This window comes from Pollicipes pollicipes, unplaced genomic scaffold, assembly GCF_011947565.3.
Source record: "Pollicipes pollicipes isolate AB1234 unplaced genomic scaffold, Ppol_2.1 Scaffold_5724;HRSCAF=6776_pilon_pilon_pilon, whole genome shotgun sequence".
Taxonomy (NCBI): domain Eukaryota; kingdom Metazoa; phylum Arthropoda; class Thecostraca; order Pollicipedomorpha; family Pollicipedidae; genus Pollicipes; species Pollicipes pollicipes.
Window position 1 is genome coordinate 41,564,002 of NW_023596746.1, and position 12,782 is coordinate 41,576,783.

General features: G+C 48.5%; 1 protein-coding gene across 1 annotated transcript; it reads left to right on the forward strand.

Moving 5' to 3' along the window:
• Positions 1-261: 261 nt before the first annotated feature.
• LOC119103056 (plasminogen-like) lies at positions 262-10,793 on the forward strand. The gene is made up of 4 exons (XM_037226505.1): positions 262-330; positions 632-849; positions 3,694-3,910; positions 10,429-10,793. Exons 1-4 carry the CDS (start codon positions 297-299, stop codon positions 10,791-10,793), a joined length of 834 nt encoding a protein of 277 aa, XP_037082400.1. The 5' UTR covers positions 262-296.
• The last annotated feature ends 1,989 nt before the right edge of the window (positions 10,794-12,782 follow it).

Here is a 12,782-nt window from a genome sequence, read left to right on the forward strand (position 1 = left end):
ACGCTCCGACTCGGCCGGGCGGCGGCACCGGTCCCCGGTGCGGCGCAGCGCGGCGGCATCCGGTCGGGGCCGGCATTCTCAGGCCCGTGGGTTGCATCAGGGACGGAGAAGGACCCGGCGCCGCCGCCCGCAGAGCCGGCAGATAGCTGAGTCAACAGTGCCCCTGAGAAGCCGGCGGCAGCTGCCGATAGCATGTGATGATGGTCGAGGCCACCCTGCCCCCCGGCACATTGTTGCCAGGTCTGTTGGGTCGGCGGCGGCTCCAGTGGCGCCGGCAGAGCACCAAGAGCCCAGCCATGCGACTGCCAGTGATCCTCGTCCTCGTGTCCGGTCAGTGACTGTCCTGGAACTAAATATGTCGGGCTGGCCGGGTGCGATGAAAAAACAATTGTATATGTTGTGTACAGCTCCTACATATACTTGTGTTTTGAGTGGCGCGTCCTTTTGCACGAGCACAGCTCCCTCCTGACGCCTCAAACGCCTCAGAGTGTTCACTTTTTAACCATGCCATATCATTGATGTCCTCCACACCAGCAGGAAGAAAACATGTGCCGTCGTAAAAAGCAAGGAAAGGCGCCTAGCCGATGATATCTTGGCGACAACAATTGACCGCTGCCCTCTGCCCATATAGCGGCGCTGTGTGGCGTGCTCCCGCCACCTGAGGTCACCGCTGGTGACGGCGGCTGGAGCATCATCGACGGAGAGGTGGCGAAGAAGGGCGAGTTTCCCTGGCAGGCGCAGCTGAAACGCAACACCGTCTACGTGTGCGGCGCCGTGCTTGTGTCGGATTTGTGGCTGCTCACCGCCGCTCACTGCCTGTCGGCAGAGCCGAACCCCTCGGCTTACCAGGTGAGAGCATCGCCCTCAACCTCGCACCGTCCAGAGTCACCTAAGGCCGCATCAGTGAGAAGGGGGATAGACACAGCTTGTCCATTGGTACAAATGGATGCTGTAGGCTGCCAGATGAGTGATAAAATATCTCCATCGATGTCTAGAATCTAAACAGAAGTGCCGATCGACACCAGATCGAGGTCGAGGTCGAGGTCGAGGACAAAAGCCCTCTCACCATCGCGTTCTGGAGAGCAGACATATGTCAGAACCTTCGGGGAGAGGCTCCACCTCAGACCATTTGTCCAAGTACTGTGCGATGTCACCACACATCACCACACACCCCGTGAGCTTGGTAAGCAGATGTACGCGATTTCAAGATGCATCTGCTATCATTTACAAAACACTTACTATGAGACTATCAATGGGCAGAGTGGCAATGTGACCTGACCTCAGGTCTCGCAGTGCAGCATCTAGGGCCCATCTAATGACAATCCCCCACATGGACGGACATGCGTGGCAGTGGCCGCGCCAGCTTGCTGTGTAAGTTGAACTGATTTCAACATTTCGTCATGGAAGCATGCTCCTTCTGGCAGCTTCTCCTCGCCAATTTTTGTTGACGCTCTCAACCCGTGATCACCTGTCCGAACAAACCTTTGCTACGGACCAGTTTCTGAACCTGTACTCGGTTCCGCAGCAGTTCGGACCTCAACATCCCCCTGGACTCCATCCGTGGCCGCCTGGCTCGCCGGGCCAACGTCACACGGCTGACTGTGTCCAGACGGCTGATTAGCCTCGGACAGCGACCGGCCGTGCTCGGGCCGTGTTTGTTTATTGTCCGGGTCATGTTCGATCTGCGGCTGGCGCGACAATTATCACCTCGCGGCCCTCTGCATGACGCTGGTTTCTGCTCGTCGGCCACGTTCGCCTCAAACATCGGCGCCAGCTTATCCTGCGGGAAGAGGCGTGCTCGCGCAGGCCCGGCCTCCGTGCGGCGAGCGCTGCTGGCGTACTCCGCGGTGAGAGGAGTGCTCGCGCGGGTCCGGCCTCTGGGCGGCGAGCGCTGCGGCACTTCTCCTATCTATAGTTTTCATAATATAGGCTGCCCACAGCTCATACATCAAAGTGGGGTGATTCGTGCCGTCAAAATTCAAATGTCGGCTTAAGAAATAATGTTTATGAAATCCTCCCATGCTGGAACTTTTATTAATATCATCACTATATATCAGTATCACCATCATAATTACATATTGATATCACCATAATCATGTTCTCTTATGATCTTCACAGAAGAGGCTTTTCAGCACAAGCGTCACAAGTACATATCACTGTAACTATTTATATCAAAGTTGTGAGTACTGAGTAAGAAGGACAAAACACGAAACACACCGGTGATAAGAAATGGTCCGTCTCGAAACGGCCGTTTCCTTGACGTTCCGCGCTCTGATATCCACCACTCTCTTATTTGCGTCCCAAAACCTCGACTCAATGCCAGAGTCTTAAAAAGGATGCCGATGCGCCGTGGTTAACGCGCCTGTGTTTAGCACTGTACGTCTGGGACACCAGAGGTGCGCGGTTTGATTCACTGCGGTGCCCGCCCTTCTTGTCAGGGTGAGAGGCGGGCGGTGTACTGCCCTGACGACGCCAGAATGCGATTACTCTGACGTTATGGTTATTTTTGTGTGAATACGTTTACGGGGAGAGTTGCACATTTGTATGGGATGCTCAATCAAAATAACAATGTTGAATATCATTCGGTGCAGTTCACAGTCATGCCATCTTTAAGACCTAGCCTCTCTAATTTTTGAACTACATGTTCGTGAAGATGTACGGACTATTTCATGTAGACTTCTCCAAGATCACCAAGCCATTCATAACGCATCAATAACGCCATTCAAATCCCGCAATTCCATCGACCATGTGGCAATCAAGACCAAAAAAAGATTTTCCATTCGTTCATATTTGGCGTTCGTGAGCACGATTGTAAGACATTTACGGCGATCAGTCGGCCCTCAATCAATGTTGTGCAAGTTACGGTGACGTAATCAAGCAACAGCATATTGAGGAGCATAACTAAAAAACAGGGGAATTGTGTTGTCTGGAGCAGCTTTCCCACTTAAGAGAAAGTTTCGAATTTGAGCATATTAAAGCAAGCATCACATATGAAGAAGCAGGTTTTTAAAACCATTGGATTACGAGGTTAAAGGGGTTTAAGTCATACTGTAGTGGGAAAAAGTGTTCTAGACCACACAATTTCTGTCTAGTGAACATGCTCCTCAATGCGTCATTGCTTACGTCATTGTAACTGGCATAACATTGATTGAGAGCCAACTGGCGGCCGTTATGTCTGGAAATCGTGCTCACAAAAGCCAGATATGAACGACCCGACAATTTTGTTTGTTTATCTTGATCGTCACATGTTCAATGGAATGGACGGATTTGAATAACGTTATTGCTGCGTTACGAATGACTTGGCGAACTTGAAGTAGTCTGCACGAAAAAGCCTGCATGCACATCTTCGTGGGCGTGTTGCTTAGACACTTGTGGGGTTTAGGTCTTAAAAAGGACCGGGCTGTGAACTGCACCGAAAGATTTTTACGATGAACATTTGAGCTCAAAACCTCACACAAATATGGAATATAAGCATAAAAGCATACCAAAAGGTAAACTTATTTCATCATATCTGATGCTTGCTTCGGTATTTTTAAGTACGCAACACTCCCTTTAAGCTGCGCTGCACCGCAATCAGTGCAGTCACGCAGTAAAGCATGTGTGGGGAATTACAACTTTCACGAGCAGTTTTTCTTTTTTTTGTTTAGTAAATCAGCGTGATGCACTGTGTGCGTATCTGCATGTTGTCCGCAGGTGATACTAGGCGAATATGACGTCACGGTGGAGGAGGGCTCAGAACAGCGGCGAGGTGTGGCACAGATTGTCCTGCCCTCCGACCAGTTCAACACGCATCGCAGTAGCCTTCAGTACGACGTGAACGACATCGCGCTTCTCAAAATCGACCAGCCCGCCATCTATACACAATGGGTGAAAGCTCTGGCTCTACCGGATCCCGCGGAAGACTTCGATGGTAAGGAGGACATGCTGACAATGAGGTAAAGGCTGAACCCACCAAATCGGTCTCTTGCTGGGTGAGCAAGTGAGCAATGAACTAAAATGACTGCAATAACCAGCATGAAAGCAATGGTAATGTTATTCGTCAACATTAGGGTCACGTCAAGCGCTCAAGACCGTCCATGTGGGTATCACTAGTGGGCCCGCCGTAATGGACCAACACCAGGGTATTACGCACATCAAATAATACGTTTGAGGGCATCAAAATCAAACGATGTAATGTCATGCAATAAACCAAGGTCATCTAACACTATCCCCTGAATAAAAATTCCAAGTTTCTTTTAATTGCATCAGCTTAGCTCTGTGGACACAAGAAAGCCTACTAAGAAACAGCCAAAACGTCTCTGCGTGGTTTCCCCTATAAGTATGCCCACAGTCCACGTGCCTTAACCTGGCCACGGTTGACCTGTCAGGTGGAGTTAAAGAGATGCTGCACAATAGTCTGCGTAGGAAACTGCAGGCACGTGCCAGGGTATGGTCCAGACTTTTTAGTTTGTTTTAGCACAGTTGGTGTGGAATACCGTCGGAGGCGGCTGTGTGTATCAATGAAGTGGCTTTAAGCCCTCGTCAGTTTCTCCGGTCTTCAAGCCTTCCACAGCATGTAGTAGCTGGCAGGGGCAGCACAGCAGGAGGGGGAGGGGAGGGGGCAGACAAGACAGTTGCCCTCCCCCGGCCGGAAGGCAGAAGGGAGCAAAATTGTGTTCCTCCTCCCCTCCAAAAAGAAATGATTGAGTGCCGCTTTTTACCAAGCCAAGCGCATTGTGGCTACTCGTAGATTGACGTGGTTCAGATCTGGGAGACACCCATAACGTAGCTTTACAGTTACAAAGTGGGCTCAGAAATCCTTTTGCATCATCAAGACACCTATTTTCTGGATGCTGAGGTCATATTTATGAATGAGGAAGCCAATGCTGCAGATCGTGGGGCCTAGCGTTGTGTTCAGGAGTTCTATTTGCTGGCTTGGGTCCCCATGACAAACTAGCAGTCCCTGTTCTTGGTAAAGAGGCGCCCTATATATTCAGGTTTAATTTCTGGAACAGAAGGTTTCTTTCATGCATTAGATCGCCGCGTTTCCGGATCAGGATGCCCTATTTTGGGACAGCAAGGCCCCTTTGCCATACTCGGAGTGTTCCCTCGTGAATTGTAAGCATCATGCTTTGTATAAGGAGATCCCTCCATGTATCGGGAGGCCCTGTCCTGGAAAAGGAGATTTTTAGATCAACAAGAACCTTTGCTGGATAATTAGAGGGCTCTCACTTGAAATTTGTAACTGTCTATACTTATTTTCTCGGGTATGACACCTGCAACCGTTGATACGGCGGCACATGCTCCCGGTTGCCCTCCGTTCGAATATGACACTGCCCAGAAGGCCCCCTGCACGAAGGCCTCATTTTGTCCAGGAAGCCGCCTGGAAAATCCTGTACCCCAACTTAAAACACGTGGCGCCGAACCTGGTACTTGGTATGATTATCTCACTGATTCTACACCTGATGTGATAACGCAGTTTGAAATCGAGGCTGTGACCCGCTCATGGCCTACAACTTTCAGCTAATTCATTTTACAGCATATCTAACGAATGACCGGTCAAATTCAATCAGAGATCAAACTAAGTATTCGCTCTCTGTAGGTAGCTTTGCACGTTTGCGCGGCTGCACATTAGTCTTGCATTTTGTGCCTTGTCCGCTAGGACGTTAAAACTATTACTAAACAAAGCGTAACGCCAGTTACTTTCAAGGGTGAGTGCACGGTCATAGGAAGTTATTCTACAATATGCCATGACCTTAACCTTGCATGCTCTTCAACATCGACCTTCGTGTTTGAGAATGAAATGCGTACACCATAGAATATCTGTTAGCACGCGCTGGGGTGGATGGGGGGGGAATTGACCCCTCCCCGAAGGTTTTTTCGGAATGGTTTCCGAACGGCGCGGCGTAGCCGCGCCAAATTTTGCGCAGCTGTAAAAATGGAACAAAAATCGTCCGGCATGGCAAATTTAGATGCATCTTGCAAGGTTGCTGAACTAGAGCAGGTCAACGTCAGGCCATGGTTTCAGCGAAGACAATTTCTAGGGAATCGTTCAATCTGATCCACCAACAGAGTGTTAGACGAAGTCACACATCTCTGAGATGCTTTCTTAGGCAACACAACAATTGAATGAACAAATAATTTTGACTTTGAACTACACTACATTATCATGTATAAATAATATCAAAACATATATGCATATATAATAGCATAAGCATACACATGTAATTACATTACATTACACAAATTTTTGAGAAAAAAATTGCATCGACACCTTTCATGGACTTCTTTGAGGTCAGAACACGTCACTGGCCTAAAATGACCCAGGTCATCATTTTATTTTTAGAAACATACTTCCCAGCGTCGTCTTTGTCACTTTTTCAAATGCAAAACTCGAGGCAGTCTTGTATGTTTTTAGTCACCGTGACCTTCAAAAGGTCAACGGAAGTCACTGACCTTAACTGAGCATGAAGTCTTTTTGCTTTGAACAGTTATCTGGGCTGCAGGGGCTCTCTGGGGACCAATCTGAAATTTGACCTTGTATGACCTTATTTGACCCAAAGGTCAGAACCTAGCAACCTCAAAATTTGACCTAAGTTAATTCATGTACAGTTCAACACACCCTGTGAATTTAGTGTTTTAGCTTCCTTGGTTCCTGAGATCTCAGCGGGGTAAATTGCCCCCCATCGGAGTGAAGGAGTCCAGTCGGCCAACCGGGCGCGTGTTAACACGCGCCCGGGTGGCAGTTTAAAGGAACACATGTTGCTCGAGCGGGCGCCAATTTGGCCCATCTTGAGATCTCAAAATTAAAATAGCCCGAGCCGCCAAATTCACACGATGGGCTGGCCTGCGTGTGAACACACTTGTGTCAAAATGTATGGTCTCTAGGTCATAACCTTGGGATGAACAGTGTCAAACAAGATCAAACTCTAAATTTGTCTTCAGTGCCCCAGGCCTCCTTCTGCAACCACCGTGAACCTAGATACCTGTTCTAAGCAAAATTTCAATGATATTTATTTTGGATCAGTGGCTTTGTTTGATCTAAAATGTCAAGGTGACCAAAGGCCTACGAGATTGTTCCTATTTTGCTTTTCAAGTAAGCGACCGGTATTAAGCTGAGCTGTATGTTTTTAGAAACGAAATGTTGACTTTGGTCATTGTAGGTCAGTTAACTACTTTACCTTCCAAAAGTCCGCGGAACATGTCTGTTGCAGTATCTGAATTTAATAAATTGGGAATGAGCACCAGAAACTACGCCGTAAAGCAAGCTCTCGAGCAATGAAGCAGGGTAGTTTTGACGTCGTTCCAACCCGTAAACCTACATTTCTTTACAGACCATCATACTTGAACCTAGGCCCATGGAACTTGTAATTCTAAAGATGATTGATGTATAGCCCGAGAAACTATTTCCGAAATGTATGGCGTTACCTAACACGGGTGTCGCATCAGCTTTAACGATTCCTAGAAATGACCTGCGCTGATAGCTACGGCATGGCTTTAACACCTTACAAGATACATCTGCTTCCATAACACAAGATCTCATATTAAATTGGCAGTAACCGTGCAAAGCTTGGCGTGGCTACACCCCACCTTTGGAAAACCATGGTGAAAAACCTTTAGTGCGACTGAAGCACTTAGGGTAGCTTTGAATGCGTAGCCCGCGATGACCTGGACCTTTACATTATTGAACACTAGTATTGATCCCCCGCCCCACTCACCATGTTTCATATCATAATGGATTTGAGTAAAATTTAGCATTTCTTTTTATATTAAGTTCATTTAATTTTGATTCAAAATGACCTTAGGAAAGGTCACGAGCAGTGATAATGCATTTGAAAAAGCAAGAAAGACCTTCAGCTCCTGGGTTTTCTGGATTATAGTCTTACGCTGAGTAAGCAACCTTCAATTACCTGTAGGTGTTGGTTAAACCATGGAATAGGACAAACATTGGTTGCACTGGCAGGACGAAACGCCTCAAACTATGCTTTTGATCACGACTGAAAAAGATTGAGTAAGCCTAAGCAAACATGACATTTGACCATCAAAGCACCTTAAGCCAGAAAGTGATTCGAATCTGTTCAGACACGGGCACTAAAAATATGTCCAAAATAATAAATTATACGAGCTCCCGCGTTCTAACACCCTATGCACGGCTCAACGCTAAGAGCTGCACAAAATCAAAATGGCTAGGCCGGAGGGCTACCTTGACTCATACCGCGCATTAGATTAGAAATCACCAGGCGCCACGAACATTGCCTTAACCTCGCGAACGCTTTCGGGTTAAGTCAAGCCTTCTTCTTCATTGTACCCGATGATGGTGGTAAGTGATTTTAATCTGATATTCGGTATGGGTGATCGTAGCGTAATCTTCCTGCTAAGTCACCTGTGTCTCGTGCGACCCTTGGGGCTGAACTGTGTATGTTGGTGAGGGTAAGGATGTGAAAGCTCGGGTTATATAGCATTTTGTCACATGTTTAGTGAGAGTGTCTGCGCAGTCACAGCGTTTTCTGGATTAAAGCATACGTTTGCTTAATCCTGCTAAATCTCAACCTTTTTTAATCGTGGTTGCTCGTGATCATAACCACAGCCTTAAAGGTCGAGTCCTGTCTATGCAGTCAATGTATAGTCTACAACATCGTTTAACCAGGAACTCCTCCCGTACTGGTGTCTATAATTCAGCATAACACACCCTGAACTAATAATATCGATAGAGCATGGGATTAAAGATGTCTACATCTTTAAAACCACTCATTAAGATATGGTATGTGAGAACTGAAGATTCGTCATGGGATGACACAAGAATGAAGTGATATTCAGAATGTTTGCCCTTGTAAAAGCAAACGTCAAGGTTGAAGACAGGAGGCCGCGGGTAAACGACCCATCAGTCGGCAGCTTTTCGACACAACAATATTGCACGAGCTGGAAAATTCCACGTCGCGCATCTTTTTATCTCCAGGACAACGTTATTGGAAAGAAGCCTCGGGTCCGTACCATTGTGTGCGACTGTGCCACAGGAGCGACACACGAGCGATTGCGGATCAACTGTGCCACAGGAGCGACACACGAGCGATTGCGGATCATAGATCACAAGTGATGAGCGCACACCACAGGCGAACGACATACGAGACAGAGATACCGCAGAGAGTGGATTTAACTTCCAGTAGGGTGGAAGGTAACACTAGCTGGAGTCCATGCTTTAGGGTGTCTGTGTCCCCTATTTCGTTGGCCTATGGTGTGCACTCATCACGCGTGATCCGTGATCTGTAACCAATCGTGCGTCGCTCCTGTGGTGCAGCTGATCTGTAGCTGATCGTGCGTCGCTCCTGTGGTGCAGCTGATCTGTAATCGATAGTGCGTCGCTCCTGTGGTGCAGTTGATCTGTAACCGATCGTGCGTCGCTCCTGTGGTGCAGTTGATCTGTAATCGATCGTGCGTCGCTTCTGTGGTGCAGTTGATCTGTAATCGATCGTGCGTCGCTTCTGTGGTGCAGTTGATCTGTAATCGATCGTGCGTCGCTTCTGTGGTGCAGTTGATCTGTAATCGATCGTGCGTCGCTTCTGTGGTGTAGTTGATCTGTAATTGATCGTGCGTCGCTTCTGTGGTGCAGTTGATCTGTAATCGATCGTGCGTCGCTCCTGTGGTGCAGTTGATCTGTAATCGATCGTGCGTCGCTTCTGTGGTGTAGTTGATCTGTAATTGATCGTACGTCGCTCCTGTGGTGCAGTTGATCTGTAATTGATCGTGCGTCGCTCCTGTGGTATAGGTCACACAATTACTCGCGGCCCAGACTCCTTTCAAAGGACATTGTCCTGGACGTAAGCAAGCACATAATTCATGAGTTTTATAGTTTGTGATATGTTTTTATATTGAAAAACTCACACCGAGGGCGCAGTAAAGTAGAAATATGCGTCCCATTATTGACCTTATTTGATTTACCATCAGAAATTTGGCTATTTTTCTTTGCACAATCATAAGTTAAAGTCTCAGCCTTGCGCGCTATCAAACTGACCTAAGTATTTGCTTGAACTTAATGTAGTTGCAATTCGTTAAATGCCCGAGAGATGACTTAAAAAAGATAACGAGAGATAGCAAAAAACTAGGTGATGATCTACCAAATATTCTGAGCCAGATACCTACCTGCGCCATTCATCAGACATTTTTTAAAAAGTAATCAGAAATCATCCTGACCGCCTGTTTAAGAGCATTCTAGTCATGGCCCAGACATGCTTTAAATAAAACGATGAAAACATATGATTTTGAGTACCATCTTCAGGAGTGATTTCGCCATGAATTTATGAACTTTGATGTCTGGGCCTTAAAACAGCATTCCGGCCTCTCCATGTAAAACGTCATAGACTCAGTATAAAATTTCCCAAATTTGTGATGAGCCGCCATCACTCAGCCTCAAATTGTTGGTCTGCCCGGCTGACATGCTTCCCTCGGCTGCAGGACAGATGGCGGTGGCTGTCGGCTGGGGGGCCTCTGGGTCGACAGGCGTGGGTCCAGTCTACCCCAAAGTCCTGCAGAAAATCACGATGACCTTGCTGGCTGACGACGTGTGCCTGCGCGACCTGGTCTTCTTCAACTACGTGCCGGCCACCATGAGCTGCGCGATGCCGCCAAACGGCAGCAGCCTGTGCTGGGGCGACTCTGGCGGCGCACTCACGTACTACAAGTCCGCCGACCAGCCGCTGCTGGCCGCCGTCACCTCCTGGGGCGTCGATTGCGACCTTACCCGGATGCCGACCGTGTTCGTCGAGGTGTCCGCCTTCGTGAAGTGGATCGCAGATGTGATCAGCGCGGACGTGGTGTAGGCGAGTCTAGCCTGCGGCAGCGTAGCAGGTCGGGTCGTCCCGGGCGCGAGACGGGCCGACCAGGCGAGCGGACCACCGGGCGACGACCACCCCTGCGGGACGACCTGCCTGTCACGCACCCTTGCGGAAGGAAAGCGACATCTAGAGGGCCTCATCTCAGGCTGCCAGTTAGTCCCAGCAAAGAAGGGCCAGTGCAGCCAGCGCAGTTAAACACAGCCCGCTGGAAATATTCAGCATTCACATCCAGGCAATATATCGTGTGTCGAACGGCACCCCGCCTACATGCAATCGGATGCTCCCTTTGCAGTCCCTCTACGAACAACTGGCGACGGCTTTGCCCACCGCAGGCACTTTAATTTCTCTGGCATGATGATTAGGACGTGTTATCACCTGTTTACCGAAGCGGTTATCATTTAGCACCTCGACGAAGGTCAAACAGTTGGCAGATAACTTTCGTTGGTACGATAGGGACGTGTCAGCGTGATGTATTGAGCAATTAAGTGCCTAGAACCATTGTGTTGAAGAATGTGGAAGCATGACGGAGGCTTCCGATGAGTTGAAGTATGCCAAAAGGCTAACTTGAAAACCTACGACTATATGCCAATGCCAGACTGTCTACGAGAATACGTGTGTCGGCTTAGGCAGAATATTTTTCTCATGATTGGAGCTATAGCTTCAAAAGGAAGGACGGCAAGGTAAGAAAGGGTAAAAGATGGAAGGCACATTTCAGACAGACTGGCTCCGAACCAGCCGAAAAGGCGGCGTCCGATACAGAACGTGACGGCTCGGCTTACCCCCCCCCCCCCCCCCGAGGCAAACAGGCAGAGATATTGTATTGTAGGCATAGATGCAGCTGTGCAGGCGTGGTACCTGTATGGACATGCAGAGAAATGCATGTAGTGGTCATTGTCTTAAGAGATTGCGCTTTACTTCATTACCTAGGACTGATCTGGAACATTGGCACGCATATTTTGTAGCGAGTGATAGGAAAACTGTAATCGCGCGGCAGACGCTGCGATAACCCACAGCGTTTACGGCTCTCACGCTTACATAATGGTCGCGGATATTTCACTGCTTACAGAGGCAGGTGATTGGACCATGGAATGGGTAAATACCTCCGCTGCATTCTTCACTACTCAATGTTAACGGAAATTGAATTTGCATTAGCCTCATGTAAGCACATGGTCCTATTTGTTGCAAAAGTGCGGCGAAAACCGATGAGCTGACATAAAACACAGTTCAAAAGGTATGCTAATGCGCTATGTCTGACACGCCTCCGCTTCGCCCTTCCTACTCATCTCGTTCTTCATTCTTAAGAAACATCTTTGGTTTTTCATCGGAAAGCAGCTTGCGCAAGGATCGCATCACGAAAGTTCCTAAACACTGCTAGCTGCTTTAGAAAGCTTCAGCAATTATCCTCTGTGAGAAATTGCATGCCATTGTCGAGCCAAACGCTGAAATTACAGCAAAGGTGGAAAAGCACGCTCTTCCTTGAGTTGGCTCACTTACACCATTCATTTGAATTTCCCTTGGTGGTCGTTATTCACAACATATCTCATAAGCCAGCGCTGAGCCGTTGCGTTATTCGATGCCGGCGCAGGGCGTGGCTAGCGTAAATACTCCAAAACTTTCATTGAGGAAGCAGAGACCTATGAATGCTGGAACCTGCTGATTGACGTCGACTCCGCGAAGGTGCCGACTGTTAGACACACGAACCGCTCATGCATGTTAATGAGTTAGCACCGACAGAGGGCATACATCCGGCTCGCAGCTGCACAAGGGTCTGGGTGGGGCGAGAGGTCCGCTTATGTCACCACGTGTTGACGATTAACCACAAGATGAAGTGTGAACAGAGACACACCACAGCAGTCAACAATGGCTCGACCGATCTGAGGGGCGCGGCTGCCAGTCCCGGCTCAGCCTCGCTGCCAGCGGCGGCTGGCCCAGGCGTCGCGGTGTCAGCTCAGGTCCGACCGACCGGCCGCTGAC

Excerpts from the sequence above, each read along its gene's own strand:
- LOC119103056 (XM_037226505.1), top strand. The coding sequence starts at position 297 with ATGCGACTGCCAGTGATCCTCGTCCTCGTGTCCG. Across the intron at positions 331-631 it reads GATCCTCGTCCTCGTGTCCG|CGGCGCTGTGTGGCGTGCTC; the intron begins GTCAGTGACTGT and ends CTGCCCATATAG. Across the intron at positions 850-3,693 it reads CGAACCCCTCGGCTTACCAG|GTGATACTAGGCGAATATGA; the intron begins GTGAGAGCATCG and ends TGTTGTCCGCAG.